The sequence below is a fragment of the Trachypithecus francoisi genome, unplaced genomic scaffold (genome assembly GCF_009764315.1).
Source record: "Trachypithecus francoisi isolate TF-2019V2 unplaced genomic scaffold, Tfra_2.0 Lachesis_group21, whole genome shotgun sequence".
NCBI classification, from domain to species: Eukaryota; Metazoa; Chordata; class Mammalia; order Primates; family Cercopithecidae; genus Trachypithecus; species Trachypithecus francoisi.
The window spans coordinates 27,621,567-27,640,395 of record NW_022681467.1 but is presented as its reverse complement, the minus strand read 5'-3'; the positions used below and the strand labels follow the sequence as shown (position 1 = coordinate 27,640,395).

Below are 18,829 nucleotides of genomic sequence, written 5' to 3'. Positions count from 1 at the left end.
GGCTGAGGCAGGAGAATCGCTTGAACCCTGGAGGCAGAGGTTGCAGTGAGCCGAGATTGCGCCACCGCACTCCAGTCTGGGTGACAGAGCGAGACGCTGTCTTGGGGAAAAAACGAAAAAGATAAAATGGTGAGAAAAGGAGACAGGGCCGGGCGTGGTGGCTCACGCCTGTAATCCCAGCACTTTGGGAGGCCGAGGCGGCCGGATCACGAAGTCAGGAGATCGAGACCATTCTGGCTAACACAGTGAAATCCTGTCTCTACTAAAAATGCAAAAAATTAGCCGGGCGTGGCGGCGGGCGCCTGTAGTCCCAGCTACTTGGGAGGCTAAGGCAGGAGAATGGCGTGAACCCAGGAGGCGGAGCTTGCAGTGAGCCGAGATCGCACCACTGCACTCCAGCCTGGGCGACTGAGAGACTCCGTCTCAAAAAAAAAAAAAAAAAAAAAAGGAGACAGGGAGACTCTAAGCTCGAAGAGCCAGTGGGGAGCAGGTGGCCTCAAAACCATCACATACACAAACGTACAACCGCACTCAGGAAGCTCCCAGCAGTAGATGTGCTACAGAGCTCTTGAAGGGCAGGATCTACGTTTGGGACTTCTGGGTCTAATTTTGTTTGAACACTAAGTTCCACAGTGGAAAAAAAAAGCCCAAATACCACCAACGATGTCAAAAGGCTGGGCATGCTGCTTAATTGAAAAGCACACTGTGGTGATCAAGGGCCAAGAAGTGAGGCGAAGCCAGACCAGCTCCTATGAGGCCCATTAGTACTGTGCTGGGCTCTGAAACTCCTGCACACCTGTTGACCCTGGGCAAATTTTAGTTTATGCCAATCACTCACACAGAGGGAGAGGAACAAAGAAACCTGCTGCCTGTGGGCTTTGTCGGTACCCTGGCCCCTTGTTCTCAACCCCCGGTAAGCTGGCTGGTTCTTGTGAGGAGGCCCAACAAAGCCCCAACTTGCTGTTTGGTCTTGGCCAAGTTACTAGCCCCTTTTGAGCCTCTAGTTCCTCATCTGTAATCACCACATACCTCCTGGGGTTGCTGGGAAGGGGTAAACTAGTAAGGTGTCCAACCCGTGACACTGCCGCTGTCAGCTGGTCCCCCACCCCACCTTCTCTGATGAGAATACCGTGATCCTACCTTGGCTGGGCCCACACGCCTCACCCGAGCCCATCGGCCAGCTCAGGAGGGAGAAGAGTGCGAAGACCCTGGGTGGAGAAGCCCAGGCCCATCCAGCCCTGCCCCTCCGGCCACACCTCCCCACTCACCCTCCAGCCTGATGCTCTGGGGAATCACCTCGAAGCGGACGACACGGTATGTATGCTCCTGCTCCTCTTCCATGTCCTCCCGGTGGTAGTAAAGGATGAATGAGAGGTGGTTGTGCAGATAGATCTGAAATGCAGCAACAGAGAGAGCACAACAGAACATCACTTAGGGATACTCTCCAGGTATTAGGGTCCTCGCCTCGCCCAGCATGCCTGTCTGTACCAACCTTCCTAAAACACTATTCTCATCATCCCCCTACTCAGAAGCTCTTCAAGGGCTCCCTGGGACTTATCAGACAAAAGCCCAATTCTCTCAGCCTGGCATTCAAGGCCTTCTATCCTCTGACCCTGACAGAACTGAGTGTCATCATCTAAGTTACATGAGTTCACCCAGCCTCCCCTGCGCCCACTGTCTCATGAACCAGTCCCTACCCTGCATTCCACTCCAACTAGAATGCCACTCCCAACTCCACTCAGCAAAAGCCGACCAATTTCTCATGGCCCACCTCCTCTGTGACAACCTGAGTGTAAAAGGAGCTCCCTCTGACCTCCCCTGCCATTAACAGCCAGTGAAAGGCAGCTGGGACTTGAGACCTAGAGCCTCCCACTGTCGGTTCTCTTCCCAATTAGGACAGATGCCCTTTGGCGACAGGGGCTGCACCTCAAAAGAAATGTTTTTGTCATTTATTCCCTAATATCTTTCAGTTTAGAAAGAAAGAGAAGAGAATCAGGGCTATAACCATCACATTATTAGCTGAGTCTCCAGGGCTGTGCTGGGAAGTGCTCACACGGATGTGCTAATTTACCCCGCCATTGCTGCTGCACATATTTTACAGCTAAGGAACCACAGGCTCAGGGTCACTCAGACAACTAGCAAGTGGGAGAGGCAGGATTCAAACCCAGGGAGCCTACATGCACTTGACCACTACGTAGCCCTCTCTCCTACATATTGATGAAGTTCTACATTTTGTTGAACTACTATTATGTTGTTTTAATCTTAGGAAAACGGAACCTGACGTCCTAAGAACTGTGCCTTCACCTCCCTGTAGCACCTCCCAGGGCCTTGCCCGGAGCACTCGGACCTCTGACAGACCATCATGCCCAGGGCACCTGGAGAAACTTGCTGTGGCCGAGCGCCACCTTTTCTGTGGGCCGGGACTCGTGAGGTGTGGCTCCCGGCCCTGTGAGCACGCCAAAGACACTCTACCTTGTTGACATCTGTGAAGCCGAGCCGGTAGCCGTGTTCAAACTGCACGTCTTTTTCCTTCTTCTTGTCATCGCTGTCTCGGTTGGAGTAGAGCTCCAGCCGGGTGGCCACAGGCAGGTTGTCAGCAATGCTGGAAAGCGAATGCCCCGCTCAGGTCTTCTCAATCGCCTCTCCCGTCAGTGCCCTCCCCTGTGTGAGCCTGAGGCAGCAGGGAGTAGAGGGCGACTTACAGGTGGACGTAGTAGTCTTCTGTGATCCGCTCAGCCACAAGTCGGCTCTGCTCCACTGTCAGGGTCACTGGCTTGTTGGACTGGCTGCACAGAACTTCACACTTCTTCTCACTGTTCATGAGAACCTGGAAAGGGGTGTTGACAATCCGGTCCCCTCTCAGCACCTCTCCTGCCATAAGAGAGACAGATCGAGCTCAGAGCTTCAGCCCTGAGGTTGCTGAGGTCAGCAGAGTCACAGAGACACAGGACTGCAGGACAAAACTGGGCTTCCAAGGACTTCAGCAGTGCCTCAGCCTGGCAGCCAATGCCCTTCCCCATCAGTTCACACCCAACTGGCCCAGCTAACCCCCACCTGCCACCCTCCTCCTTTGGGCTCTAGTGCTACCAGACCCCTTAGCACTCATCTAGCACCACATCCTTCTATGCCTCTGGGCCTCGGTCGCTTCCTTCTCCGGGAGTGCTGTTCCCTGCCCCATGCTCCTGGCCTCCCCAGGAAGCCCAGTTTTCATTTCATTCTCTCTGGGAAGCCCTTCCTAACCCCTCAGGACAAGCCCATCACTCCCTCCCCTGACTGCCCTCTGTGTGAGGGCAGCATTATGCAGTGGAGAGATGGCTCTGAGTCCCGGCTGCCTGCCTTAGCAGTCTTGGTAAGTCACTCCACCTCACTGAGCCTCCATGTCCTCATCCGTAAAATGGGATAATAACAGTACCCACCTCACAGGGTTACAGTGAGAAATAAAGGAAGTCAATCCAATAAAGTAGCAGGCACACAGTAGGCAGGCACCAAACGCTCTTTTATCATCAGCACTCGTTCCTATGTTAAGGATCTACTTTTGCACAATGTGCTGATACAGTCGTGTTTCTGACTCCCCTACCTGACTATGAGCTCGTTACTGTTAGACTGCTTCCTATTTATCTCTGTGTCTTCAGTTCCTGGTTCCAGCAGGGAAGGGAGTGGGGTGAAACCCAGCACCTGAGATTTTTAGCCAAAATATCTTTTGACACAATGAAGTGGCACCCCTTGTGTGCCTTTTGCCTCAGAGTAACCTGCTGCCAGATGTCACCCTAACAGGCACTGAGCAGTTAGGGACTATCAAGCAAACCCCATGGTGCTTTCATTCTGAGCTGTTCAACAATTGATGGACAAGATGAAGACTAATTAACACCTCCACATGCACTTGGTCTCGCACTTTTCCTCCAGGGTGGATCTGCTCAATAGGGCACTCTCCCTAGTCATCTAGTCATTCATTCATCCATGAACATGCACTGGGTACTGGCTACCTGCCAGGCCCTAAAGATACAAAGTTGAATAGACGTACTCATAGAGTGCATGGCCTAGCAGGAAGATAGACTTTGCTGAATAATCAGCAAAATGAGAATATATAACTTGCTGTAGACACAAGGGAGTGGGTCTAGGACAGCTTCCCTGAGGAAGTGGTACTTGAAAGGAAGAGAGAAGTTAAAAATAGGGGAAGAATATTCCAGACAGGACAGCATGTGCAAAGGCCCCTTTGGGACAGGGGGAGGCATTGAATCTGAGAGGCCTGTGTGGCTACAGTGTAGAAAGCTCAGATGAGCTGCAGAGATGGGCCAGTGCTAGACCACAGGGGCCTGTGGGACACACACAGTTTGATCTTGACCAGTTTGACTTAGAAAGCAACAAAATCCAATGAAGGTTTCTAACGGGTAGAGAAAGACGTTATCTGAGTCTGGTTCCAGAAAGATCACTCTGGCTGTTTTGTGAAGAAAACAGAGGATGCAAGGAACTGGCAGTGAGCGGTGGGGTGTGGGGGGGTGGCAGCAGCGATGGCAGTCATGCATGAGCGACACTGGTGGCTGGAACAGGTGCTGGTGAGGGTGGAGAAGAGTACACAGGAGCTCCGAAGAGGTGAAATCCAGGGGAAGCATTGCTGACTGTAAACAAGGCATGAGTGAGGGGTGGTGCATATTAGGATGACTCTGAGGTTTCTTTTTTTTTTTTTTGAGGCGGAGTCTCGCTCTGTCGCCTGGACTGGAGTGCAGTGGCCAGATCTCAGCTCACTGCAAGCTCCGCCTCCCGGGTTTACGCCATTCTCCTGCCTCAGCCTCCCAAGTAGCTGGGACTACAGGCGCCCGCCACCTCGCCCGGCTAGTTTTTGTATTTTTAGTAGAGACGGGGTTTCACCGTATTAGCCAGGATGGTCTCGATCTCCTGACCTCGTGATCCGCCCGTCTCAGCCTCCCAAAGTGCTGGGATTACAGGCTTGAGCCACCGCGCCCGGCCTGACTCTGAGGTTTCTACAACCAGGTTCTAGGTGGGAAAACAGGAAGAACAGCAAATTTACATCGAAGGCATTTTCAGTTTGGATATATCAAGTGGGCACTTAGATATCAAGATCTGACGCGCAGAGGAGAGGTCAGGGCACAGATGGAAGTTGGGGGTTATCGGCCCACAGATGGTAAATGGCAGGGCTGCGAGCTACACTGCCGTAGGGGCCAGCACTCTGCTGTGCAAAGTAGCAGCCCTGGCAAGCGATGCTTCGAGTGTGGAGGAGGCACACAGGAGAGGGAGAGGGTGAGGAAGGGCCTGGATGAAGGCCTCACCTCTCCACCCTGTTTTGGAAGGCTGGCAATGCAGGTGAGCCTGCAAAACCCAGGGATGGACTGGCCAGTGAAGAGCGAGGACACAGTAAGACATATGCAGAGTCCACTGCTGAAATGGCATTTTAAAGACAACAAGCTGAGGATCAGAGACCTGCTTGTGGTGATACAAGGGGGTGGTGGTAATGCTAAATCCCTGGCCTCTTTCCTCTATAACATTTCCTACTGCCCATTTTATCTCCTGTCAACAAGGATCTTGCTTGCGGAGAGAAAGAGCTACAGAAAGGAACAGGACGGCAGACCAAGCACGGTGGAATCGCTTCTTGGTATTTAAAAATTAAGTTTAAACCAAGAAAGGGGACATAATGGTCAGGAAATGGCTCATTTCTGTTTCTTTTTTTGTTTTGTTTTTGAGACAGAGTCTTGCTCTGTTGCTCAGGCTGGAGTGTAATGGCGCGATCTCGGCTCACTGCAACCTCTGCCTCCTGGGTTCAAGCAATTGTCCTGCCTTAGCCTCCCAAGTAGCTGGGATTACAGGTGTGCACCACCACACCCAGCTAATTTTTGTATTTTTAGTAGAGATTTACGAATTTTTTTCAATTTTGTATTTTAGTACATTGGCCAGGCTGGTCTTGAACTCTTGACCTCAGGTGATCCGCCTGCTTTGGCCTCCCAAAGTGCTGCGATTATAGGCATGAGGGAAATGGCTCATTTTATACACGGAAGTACTCCTTTTAATAATGAGCAGTAAGCCATGAATGTGGAGCCTCCCAGAGTCCGAGGTTCTATCCAGAACACCTGCCAAGGATCTCCATCAATGTGACACCATTAGCACAGCCCTCAGATAGCCCCATGGGCCTTTCTGGAGAAGGCAGCCTGGGACAACAGAAATAACTCTGGCTTTAGGGTAAAAAAAACCTGAGTTTAAAAAATCTCAATTTCTCCACCTATTGGCCATGTGACCCTGAATAAGTCTTTCAAACCCTTGAGGACGCTGTTCCCTCTACTATGAAATACTCAGCTTCAGAGTTACTATCAGAATCACAGAAGCTGCTGTATAGTGTGGTACTTATGGGCATGGATTCTGGAGCCAGAGTTCCTGGAGTTCTGCCACTTACTAAGTGAGTGACTTTACCTCCTTGTGCCTCACTTCCCTTATTTATAATAAGGAGAGAGTAAGAGAATCTACCCCTTATTGTGAGAATTAATAAGTTAGAGTTGCTGTGAGAATTGAATAAGTTAAGGCACAGGAATGCTTACAACAGTGCCCAGCTCATAGGATGAGCCCTCTCGGTACTAATGATGACGATGAGGATGATGATGTAAATGGCTTACAATCCAATGGTCATGCAATTAAGGATGGTCTTGCTCCACTCAGGTAGGACACTAACACTTATTGAATGCTTACTATGTGTCAGGCACTGGGCTAGAAGCTGAGAAGAGAGGGGAACGTGAGACACAATCCCTCCAGTCAAAGAGCCCTTAGGCCATGAAGGCAGGCACTACAAAGACAGAATGAGATGCAATATGGCAGGATAACATTTGTATACAGAAATCTCCATTTCTATGAGGCACGAACTCTCCCCAGCTTTAGGAAGATTTGGCAGAGGTTCAGAGAGGTTAAGGTCACCCAGGATCACACTAAGAGTGCGTAACTATAGAGCCTTGGGCTGCCAAAGGGTCCACAACAGCTCCCAGGAGAAGGGAGGTACAGTTGTGAGGGGCCTGACATCAGGACCCTGGAGCACCAAGTGGGTCAGGCTTCCCGGGGAGAGGTAAGGTGGCTGGAAGATGGCATGGTGTGGAGAGGAAACGAGGGCTACGGCAGGCAGGCACTGGTCCACAGATGGTAAGTGGCAGGGCCACAAGCTGCACCACTGCAGTCGGTGGAGGCAAGCCCAGGCTCTGAAGCCAATCTCTGTTCAATGCTACAAGGCAAGACTTCGGCACAGCTGGTATTAGGGGAGACGGTGCTACCCAATTTTGGTTATACTGGCTCCAAGGCCTGCCTCCAACTGGTCCAGGACCCCCAATACCTGGCAGTAGATAAATTTGTCAGCTAGGGGTTCCAGAAACATCTGAGCCATGGGTAGCCCTGATGGAGAAGGCAGCCCTTTCAGGGGCCTGCTTGAGAACCAGTTCTCTCCTTTCTCCTTCCTAAGGTGTAAGAAAAGAAAGTCTCTTAAGTTCCTTGAGGTCAGGGAGAGCATCTTTCCATGCTTTTATCTCTAGGACCTAACACAGTCATAGAGGAAGCACTAATAACTGTGTCATGAATAGACGCCTCTACACCTGAAATCCTGCCAAATGGAGAATTATTTAAATGAGAATAAAATGGCTACTAGTTATGGAATATTTGTGTCAGACACTGCACTGGGTGCCTCATATTATTTGACATGAGGGTTGCAGAGTTCAGCAAGAACTGTGGTGGTATCTCTGCTTGCATTCAGGGCAGAGGCACTCACTCTCCCTTTCCATTTAAAGCAGAGGAGGTGATGAAGCCACCAGAGAGGAGATATCTAGAAATCAAGAAGAGGAGGTGTAAGTAGAAGCCAAATGCTCCAAGTCTGAAGACTGACTGTGGATCCAAAACAAAGATCACTTTGGCTGTTCTGTGAAGAAAACAGAGGATGCCTTTGCCCACAGTATAAACAAAGACAAGTCACTTAACCTGCAAAATGGGAATAAACAGAGCAACTGTCTCCCTGGGACTGTTACGAGGTTTAAATAAGCTAACAGGTATGCAAACAATGTAGACCAGTGTCTAGAATATAGCAAAGTTAACTGTTGTTATCATTATAAAAATCATGCTGGGTTCCCCCTGGGGACAAGTTGATAGCAGTGTGGGAGAAGAACTTACCCAGATTCTCTGCCTTGTAGGTTATCTTGCTGGGCTGGCAGAAGGGCAGTGAATAATATTCATAAGGTAGCTGGGTTCGAGAGCTGGTAAGCTTCACAGCCTGATGGGAATCCAGCAGAAACCAAGATGACCAATAATCCTTCCTGGTACCCACCCATCTTGAGTACACTTGGTAATATTATCTAATAGGCAAATGACTTAGAAGAAATGACAGCAGTACACTACATAATGTGCTGCCCACAATTCTGAATTATTTCACATTTCAACAATCAAACTTAATACACTGTGAGACTTTTGAACATGCTACTATCCCTTGACACAGTAATTTCACTTTTGGGCATCTTTCCTAAAGAAATAACTCCAAATAAGGAAAAAAAGCATTTTAGGAGCAACAAAGTTCACTCCTTATGATTCATAACCACAGTGATCTTCTTCCTTCAGCTCCTCGAGTCAGTCAAGCTCTCTCCTGTCTCAGGCTTTGACCCACTGCTCCTTTCTGCCCTACTGTGTGCTCGCCTGGCTTCTCCTCCTCCTTCGCTTCAGGTCTCAGCTCTCCCTTTGCCTCTGAGGCCTTCCTTCAGAAGGGAGGCCTTCTAAAGGAACTCCCCCAATATCCACTGGACTGTCAGTCTTCAACTGTTTACTTCATAGCATGTCTGATAAAATGTTAATTAGTTTCCCTGTTTTTTTGAAAATCAGTTTCTCCCATTAGCATTTAAGATTTAAGTTCTATAAGGACAAGGACCACGTGTACCTTGGCCACCTCTGTAACTCCAGTGCTTTAGAGCTAGGTACAAAGTAGGTACAAAGTGCTGAATGAGAGAAGAGAGGAAAAATGAAAAACAACTTCAACTCAAAGCCCCTGCAATGGGAAATTGATCAATAAACCATGATATATTCTTTCAATTAAATATAGTAAAGCCATAAAAAAATAAAGTTTAAGACAATGAAGGAGAATGTTTAGGAAATGCTACAAGCACACAGAATATAGCTCTGGAAACCACAGACAAAACAGAACCCATCAAAATGTTACAAAAAATAAAATTTTAATCCAAACGTGAGTGAAGCTACCTTTACTATTTAGGAACTACTGACCATTCCTCATACACCACCTGAAAGTATAAAAGATTTTTGGAATACAGGTCTACAATCTTCTTTCAAATCTTTTTTTTGGGATTAGAAATTTTCCGGATTCCCTGTAATTCCAGCATTTTGGGAGGGTGAGGCAGGCAGATCACTTGAGGTCAGGAGTTTGAGACCAGCCTGGCCAAAATGGTGAAACCCTATCTCTACTAAAAATGCAAAAATCAGTTGGGCGTGGTGGTACACACCTACAATCCCAGGTACTCAGTAGGCTAAGGCAGGATAATTGCTTGAACCCGGGAGGCAGAGGTTGCAGTGAGACGAGATCATGCCACTGCACTCCAGTCTGGGCGACAGAGCAAGACTCCATCTCAAAAAAAGAAAATTTCCAGATTTTAGAAGGCAATGTGGTATACAAACCATAGCCAAGCTGGGTCTGGACAGTACCTCATATTCAATAACTATTTGTGCAGAGAAATGCAAAAATATTCATATCAAGTGGGATAGAAAAAGTCAATAAACAGCTTTGTGTTCAGTTCTGGTCAGTTCTTGCCTTGAATGTGCTTGGAAAAACTGAGTTCCAGAGCTTTCTGGATGTGAAACTGAAGGGATTAAGGACCTCTATTAAACATTCCATGAATTGCTTGAGGAAAAATGGCCAAAAAGTTTGTTTTAACAATTTTGTGTTTCTTAGCATTCTCACTCAGGAAATGAGAAAAGAATGCACGTAACAGAGAGATATGTCCCACCTTTATGTTGCCTCCCACTCCCTCTCTTCCCACCCAAGGCGTCCACCCTCACATACTCAGCTATGTGGGACTGGAAGCCAGAGCAGCCCTGGTACCTCCAGGCCACTGCTCTGCTCTGGAGGGAGCTTTTGACAGAGGTAGTGGGAAGAAGGTACTGCAGTAGTTAAGAGATGGGGTCTTGGGCTGGGTGTGGTGGTTCATGCCTGATAATCCCAGCACTTTGGGAGGCTGAAACATGAGAACTGTTTGAGCCCAGGAGTTCAAGACCAGCCTGTGCAACATAGTGACACCTCATCTCTACTTAAAAGAAAACAAAAAAAATTAGCCAGGTATGGTGGTGCACACCTGCAGTCCCAGTTACTTGGGAGGCTGAGGCAGAAGGATCGCTTTAGCCTGGGAGGTCAAGGTTGCAGTGAGATATGCTCATGCCACTGCACTCCAGCCTAGGCAACAGAGAAAGACCACATCTCTTCTAAATAGAGATGGGGTTTGAACTAATCCTATGTCTTCCTCACTATGTGACCTTGAACGTGCTAATTTCCCTTCCCAGGCCTCAGTTTCCCCATCTGTAAAATGAATAGGAAATCTGTGTAACATATAGAATTAGCCCCTCGGGGGACATCCTGAGCTAAGCCATGCATATACCTGGCATGTAAATAAAAGTTATTTTAATGACTGTTCCTGCAAGTTACAAGTCTGACTGCCAAAGAAAAGAGATGCTCACAATATATGAACAATATGAGCAGACACTAGGAGTTATGCAGACAAAGCTGGTAACAGAGAAGAAGATGGAGCAGGTGAAACAGGGAGGCAGAGATGCTAAAGAGGCAGGTGGAGCAAGACAAAGGCACAAAAACAGATGGACACATACATGACAGAGACAGAATACCTGAGAGCAGAAGTGAGAGTGAGAAAGAGACCGAGATGCACATATACAAAAGCATACACAGGGACAGAGACACAGAAAGAACTGGAAATGGAGAGGGGACCAAGAACCAGAGGCACAGGGAGAGGGAGAGGCAGAGTTCCAGGGTAACTGGCACTATTCTTTCTTCTCTGCAACCACAGGATGGACACGAGCAGCTCACCATGGTGCTCCAGCCACGCTGCCTAGCACAGAGGCTCCAAAAATCCAGGAACACACTTACCTTGATTTCTACAGGATCGTTCTGGTGGAAGTTGATTGGCGCGACCCCAGGCACATAGAAGGTGCTTGTTTCATACATCAGGGAGAAAAGCAGTAAAGACCATGGCAACCAATCCTGCTCAGAAGAGAGGCCAGGGTTGGATTGGGGAGAAGTGAAGAAGATCCTCTGAGGAAGATCAAGTCATACCACCTTAATGTTGCTTTAATTGACCCAGTGTCACCACCCTCTGACCCACGAAGCCTGAAGACCTCGTAAACGTTGTCTCCCAAATGCCCCCAAGAGTGCCACAAGACAACAATTCTGCACTTTCAGGAGTAAGCCACAAAGTAATTAACACCTGGGCAAAAGGGAAGACTGTCACACAGGAGCCACGTCTCCCCGCTTCTGGATCAATGTTCTTTTAACCATTTATAGTGTGTAACTCCCAGGACAGCTAGCAGGGAATAAAGCTCCAGGACATTTAATTAATTCCATTTCTCTGTATAGCAACTGGTTCACACTGTCAAAAGCTCCTATGTTACCAAGAGATGTTCCTACAAGTTTCTCCAAAACTGTGCTGGCCTCCGTCACCTCCCACTCTCCTCGCTCAGCTCAGCCACACAGGCCTCCTTGTTGTCCTGACAACAAACCCTTCTGCACCCCTCAGGGCCTTCGTCTTTACTGTGCCTTCTGCTGGAATGCCCTTCCCACAGGCACCTGCATGGCACATCTTTTTTTTTTTTTTTTTGAGATGGAGTTTTGCTCATTACCTAGGTTGGAGTGCAATGGCACGATCTCAGGTTACTGCAACCTCTGCCTCACAGGTTCAAGTGATTCTCCTGTCTCAGCCTACCAAGTAGCTGGGACTACGGGTACCCACGACCACACCAGGCTAATTTTTCTATTTTTAGATGAGACGGTGTTTCACCACATTGCCCAGGCTGGTCTTCAACTCCTGATCTCAGGTGATCTGCCCACCTCGGCCTCCCAAAGTGCTGGGATTACAAGTGTGAGCTACCACGCCCAATGGCACATCTCCTTCTTATCTCATTCAGGTCTCTCAAATATCACTTCCTCAGAGAAGCCTGCACTGACCATTCTATCTAAAAAACAACCTCGGCCGGGCGCGGTGGCTCAAGCCTGTAATCCCAGCACTTTGGGAGGCCGAGACGGGCGGATCACGAGGTCAGGAGATCGAGACCATCCTGGCTAACATAGTGAAACCCCGTCTCTACTAAAAAATACAAAAAAACTAGCCGGGCGAGGTGGCAGGCGCCTGTAGTCCCAGCTACTCGGGAGGCTGAGGCAGGAGAATGGCGTAAACCGGGAGGCGGAGCTTGCAGTGAGCTGAGATCCGGCCACTGCACTCCAGCCTGGGCGACAGAGCCAGACTCTGTCTCAAAAAAAAAAAAAAAAAACCAACCTCAGGGCTCCCATTACCCATTACTCTAGTCCCTTATCTATTTCTCCTCATGGACTTATCTAATTGACATATACTATATGTATGTGTTTATTTGGGTATTGCATCTCTCTCTACCCTTGAATGTGATCTCTGTGGGAGCAGCACCATGAACAGTGCCTGGCACAGCATGGGGACTCAGGAAACATCTGCATGCAGCATAGGCACCTGGGAATCAAAGGCAAGAAAGGCCCATTGCATCTCTTTCCCTTAATAATAGCGCTTCACCCCTGCAAGGAACTAGAAGAGCTGCCGGATTCTCTTCCTTCTGTGCAGTCTGAACAATGAACTTTTGTCTTCCACACGCCTAAATCACCAACTCAAGTCAGTTTCTGTATCTGACTGCTCTCCCTAACCTTTCACTGCTGTTGCATTTCAGATGCTTATTTCCTCCTACCTGGACATTGGCACAGTCTCCTGATCACCTGTCTCCACAGCCCTCCCATCCATCAAGTTATACCCCGTCCAACCAACCAAGCAACCAAATGACCAACACACACACACACACACACACACACTCTCTCTCTCTCTCTCTCTCTCTCTCAGATGACTCTCAGTGAAACTCAGTTTTATAGGAAATCAGGATCACTGAGTGAGGGGGCTCGCCAAAAATGCAGAATGACCTGTACTTTTACCTGGACTACAAGTTGAGGAAAAAAATGGCTTTACAAGTTTCTGAATTTGTAAAAGGTTCGGAATTCAGTACACTTTTTGCAGACACATAGCTTGGTCAAAGTCTTTTAAGCAATATCTTCATGGAGTTTTTCCTCTGATTTGTTGTGAATGTTTACAAGTATCTGCCAGCTGATGTTCATTAGGAAAGCCTGACCCCCCCCCATAAACACAGTACCATGGCTAAGACAGGTGTACTGTATTTGGCAATCAGGAGGCCAGATGAATTAGGAGAGCAGGAAAATCTTTAAAAGAAACGACAAGACTAGTAGATAAATTGCCTCACGGGGCAATTTGGATAGGAAGGATAGGAAGACAGTATTTTTTCCCTCTGTCCTTTTTTTTAAAAAAAGAACTTTTTATTTTTAAGTAAATTCAGATTTGCAGAGCAGTTACAGAGAGACTATAGAGGGTTCCCATACATTCTTCACCCAGTTTCCCCTAATGCTAACATCTTGCATAACCATAAGCGAGTAAGGCTTTTTAAAAGCAACTAGCATGAACATTTTTTGAAAAAGCAAATTACAGTAAATAATCCAAACAGCACAATTGGGTATGCCATGAAAAATAAATCTTCCTTCCACTTCAGGTCCCCATGGACAACTGCTATCACCAGTTCCTTGAAAATCTCTCTAGAGACATTCCATGCTGGTACAAAGGGGAGGGTTTCATAGTACAGGTTGGCTTGAATACAAAAACAAATCGATTTTTCTTCTTTCTCTCTGAGTAGTGATGGAAAGCCTACCAACTGCAGGCTGGGTATAGCATCTGATTTCCTCTGCGTCAGGGGACCTCCTTCACCTGACTAGGCATCTGAAGATTCTGGCCCTTCCTCATTGGAACCTTTTGCCAACCCTCATGTCATTGGTTAGAATGCAAGTGCGTCATGTGAGAGAAATAAACCCTGCCCTCTTTTTTCCTCTAATTCCCCTCTGTTCCTGAATTCCAGTTAACCAAAATATAAAGAAGGCAAATCCTGTATTGCTGGCAAAAACAGCCACCGAAAAGCTGTTAAAAAAACAAAACAATCCCAGCACTTTGGGAGGCCGAGATGGGCGGATCACGAGGTCAGGAGATCGAGACCATCCTGGCTAACACGGTGAAACCCCGTCTCTACTAAAAAAAGTACAAAAAAAAAAAAAAAAAAAAGCGGGCAAGGTGGCGGGCGCCTGTAGTCCCAGCTACTCGGGAGGCTGAGGCAGGAGAATGGCGTGAACCCGGGAGGCGGAGCTTGCAGTGAGCTGAGATCCGGCCACTGCACTCCAGCCTGGGCGACAGAGCCAGACTCCGTCTCAAAAAAAACCAAAAAAACAAAAACAAAAACAAAAAAACCTCAACCTTGAATTTTTGAAAAACAATCCTCACACAAAGATACTATCAACAAACCACACACCAATTTATCTTAGAAGGATCAAGAGATGAAAAACAGCAAAGGATATTTTCGTAATATGCTAGAATCTTTGAACATAATACTTATGTTGGCAACCAAAAGCAATTCAGAAGTTCAACTTAGAACTAATGGCTGTATCCGATGACACTGTCTATTTTAGATATTAAAATGTCCCTGTCTTGGTATTTTCACATGGCTATAGGGATTATACTGGAACACTACTGCAGGTTTATCTGGCACTCTGTATCCAAAAGTCCCCCAAAAGTACATACTCTTTGACTCTGTAATTCTGCTTCTAGGTATGTTAAGAAAAATGTGTCAGGTATGCCAAAATGTATACATGAAAGGATGTTCGCCAACAGCATTATTTAAAATAGTTCACTACTGGCTGGGCGCGGTAGCTCATGCCCGTAATCCTAGCACTTTGGGAGGCCAAGTGGGGGGGCAAATCACCTGAGGTCAGGAGTTCAAGACCAGCCTGGACTACATGGTGAAACCCCATCTCCACTAAAAGAATAAAAATTAGCCAGGTGTGGTGGCACATGCCTGTAATCCCAGCTACTTGGGAGGCTGAGGCAGGAGAATTGCTTGAACTGGGGAGGCGGAAGTTGCAGGGAGCTGTACTCCATCCTGGGCAACAAAGGGAGATTCCATCTCAAAAAAAAAAAAAAAATTCACTACTTACAACAGTAAAATGTCAAATGTTAGTGGAATGGGTTAAATTATTGTATGTCCATTTAAATAGTCATCGAAAGTGATGACATGTTTCTTTTTTCTTTTTTTGAGACAGGTCTCACTCTGTTGTCCGGGGTGGAGTGCAGTGGTGCAATCACGGTTCATTGCAGCCTTGACCTCTTGGGCTCAAGTGTTCCTTCCACCTCAACTTCCCAAGTAGCTGGGACCACAGGCACATGCCACCATGCTCTGCAATTTTTCTTATTTTTTGTAAATACGGCATCTCCCTATATTACCCAGGCTGGTCTCAAACTTCTGGGCTCAAGCAATTCTCCCGCCTCAGCCTCCCACAGTGCTGAGATATAAGTGTGAGTCACTGCACCTGGCCGATACATTTCTTGAATAGGAATGTTCAAGTTTTAGATTTACATAGTAAAAGCAGGAGCTAGAACATTGTGTGGCAGGATTCCTTTTTTTTTAAGTTATCTTTGGAAAAATATTTAGGAGGCAAAATGTCTTACTGATGAGCTTTTTTCCTTTTTTGTGTATCTATATTTTCTAATTTTCTTAGAGGATTATATAGTATTTATGCCACTTAAATAACAAATGAGGCAAAAGAAAACATCACTGTTCTGAACACCGAGGTGAGAGTAATCCTAGCTTGGCACGGAGGAACATCCACCCACCGCTCCCACTGTCTCTCCAGCGGCACCTCCCACCTTTTCTTTCTAAGCCTTCAGGGAGATCTAGGACTCGGGACACTGTATAAATGTGTACACACACACACACACACACACACCACACACACAATGGAATACTCTTCAGCCATAAAAAAGAATAAAATCATGTCTTTTGTAGCAACATGGATGAAACTGGAGACCATTTATCTTACGTGAAACAACTCAGAAACAATGTCAAATACTGCATGTCCTTGCTTGCAAGTGGGAGCTAAATATTGTGTCCACAGGGACATACACTGTGGAATAATAGACACTGGAGGCTCTGAAGGGTAGAGGTGGTGAGGGATGAGAAATTACTTACTGGATACAATGTACATTATTCAGGGAATGGTTACACTAAAAGCCCAGACTTCCCCACTACCCCATCTACCCATGTAACATGCACTTGGTACGCTGCATGCACTTGGTACGCCCTAAATTTTATTTCAAAAGAGAAAAGAAATGCAGAATCTCGGGCCCTACCCTAGAACTAGTGAATCAGAACCTGCATTTCAGCAAGTTCCCTGAGTTAAAGTTTAAGCAGCACTGCTCTAGGTAAGCCTAAAGTGCAGTCAGGATCAAAAACCACTGCTTAGGTAGAAGAGTCTATCCCAGACGATACAAACCTCTCAGAAGGGATGTAGTGGTCTGTATTTCTCTTTGACTAGATTTAAAACTGCATCTTGACAACCAATACTGCAATGGCTGTCATTTGCTAGGGAAAGCACTGAGCCTGGGGTCCCAAAATAAGGCCAGGGAGTTATACCCTCCCCTCAGCTGTGCAGCACTGGGCAATCAACTTCAACTTTGCTGGGCTGTGTCCTCATTTATTAGGATGGATTCATGTGGTAGAAGTGGAGCTCAAAAAAGAACATGGATTTGAAAACATTTAATAACCAGTAAGCCACAACCCTTATATGTAAGTATGATTATCATTCTTTCTTGCTCATCAATAACCTGTGCTCTGAATGTCTCCTCCTAAGAAGCTGGACACCGGACCTTTTTGTCTCATCTGATATGTGATTTGAAACCAGTGCAGGGGATCACAATCTCCTCTGGTTATCAAGCCAATTAAGTCTAAGCAGTTACCACAGTTCTACCTTCTTTTGAAACAGAATCCTCCAGATTTAGTTGAGAGACACCACCCTAGGGAACTCAAGGGCTCTCTGAGAAGCTCAGGTTGCAGAGGAATGAAAAGCAAATCCTGAAAGACTTTAATACACTTTTGTTCCAGTCTCAAACCAATGGAGCAAGTATACACATAAAAAACAAAAACAAAAAGACACAGCAAGAATGCCCTAACAGGAAAACACCACCAAAAAACAACAAGAAGGCAGAGTCACTGAGCACCTTCTAAGTATAAGGCACGGTGATAGACCTGGTTCCTTCTTTCCACTTACTGCTTACCAAATCCCTGTGCCCTGCTAGGCACTGACAAACATTGATTTGTGGTATCCTCACAACTACAGGTACCTGGAGATTTTGGTCACCATTTTGCAGACGGTGTTAATCTGAGACCCAGAGACCCAGAGGTTAAGTAACTTGCCCAAGGTCACCCAGCCAGAACGTGGAGGAACAAGGATGCTCTTTTCAGGCAGGTGAATTGCATTACAAATGAGGAGACTGGAAGATGATGTTCATAACAACGGCAGCTAACATTTATTGGATGCTGATTATGTGCTAAGCACAGTTCTAGGTTCTTTCCATGGAATAATTCAATGAAAACAATCCTATGAGGTGGGGACTCTTGTTCCCATTTCACAGATGAGGAAACTGAGAGTCAGACGGGCTCTCAGGATTGGCATTGAACAGTATTAGGATTAAACAGGATTTAGCCTGGTTGAGCCCAAAGCCCATGTTCAAACCAGTACAGAAATTAGGTCACAGGCCAGGTGCGGTGGCTCACGCCTGCAATCCAAGCACTTTGGGAGGCCAAGGCGGGCAGATCACCTGAGGTCAGGAGTTCGACACCAGCCTAGCTAGTATGGTGAAACCCCGTCTCTACTAAAAACACAAACATTAGCTGAGTGTGGTAGCAGGCGCCTGTAATTCCAGCTACTCAGGAGGCTGAGGCAGGAGAATCGCTTGAACCCGGGAGGCAGAGGCTGCAGTGAGCCGAGATTGCACCATTACACTCCAGCCTGGGGGACAAGAGCGCGACTTTGTCTTAAAAAAAAAAAAAGAAAAAAGAAATTAGTTTAACTACTTATTGAGTACCTACTGTGTGTCAGGCACTGTGCCAGCCTCACAGCATACATGCCCACAAGGAGCTTTCAGGTAGGTCAGGGGACACAGACGAGCCATCAGCCAATCACAACACTAGGTCCCAGATGCTCTCAGTAGGTTAAGAGGCTAAGAGCAATACGTTGGGAATACATGGGAGCAGCAATATACCCAGGCTTGGGGCAGGGAAGGAGTGCAAACCTAAGAACTCAAGTCTACCCTGAAACCTGAAGGGAGGGGAGAGGAAAGAGAGAAGGGTTCCAGAAAGAGCACAACACAGACGCAAAAGCCTGGTGGCAACTCTGACTTTTTGGCAGGTAATGTATAGGCTGGCGCTTCTTAAAGTTTAACGTGCATTTAAATAACTTGGTGACCTTGTTAAAATGCAGATTCTGATTCAGAAGGTCTGGGTAGGGCCTGAGACTCTGCATTTCTCACAAGCTACTAGGTGATGACGACACTTCTGGTTCACGGATCATCCTATGAGCAGCAAGTGTTGGGCTCTGTTCTCAGCGCAGGGAGAGACTCAGGCATTTTAAGCAGAAAAGGAATAAATCATATCTGCAGTTTTAAAGGTTACTCTGGCTTGT

At 47.1% G+C, this 18,829-nt stretch overlaps 1 protein-coding gene across 4 annotated transcripts in view; it reads right to left on the bottom strand.

Moving 5' to 3' along the window:
• The window catches only part of TM9SF4 (transmembrane 9 superfamily member 4), a 57,671-nt gene that overhangs the window by 23,191 nt on the left and 15,651 nt on the right, over positions 1 to 18,829 (bottom strand). For 2 of the 4 annotated variants that reach the window (XM_033186074.1, XM_033186075.1), the window contains exons 2-6: positions 11,123 to 11,236; positions 8,143 to 8,242; positions 2,703 to 2,871; positions 2,473 to 2,602; positions 1,269 to 1,392 (exon numbers count right to left, since the gene is read on the bottom strand). In XM_033186074.1, the coding sequence (XP_033041965.1) occupies positions 1,269 to 1,392; positions 2,473 to 2,602; positions 2,703 to 2,871; positions 8,143 to 8,242; positions 11,123 to 11,236 (637 nt within the window). The remainder of the gene's footprint in view (positions 1 to 1,268; positions 1,393 to 2,472; positions 2,603 to 2,702; positions 2,872 to 8,142; positions 8,243 to 11,122; positions 11,237 to 18,829) is intronic. The other 2 variants (XM_033186076.1, XM_033186077.1) reach the window with 1 other exon arrangement.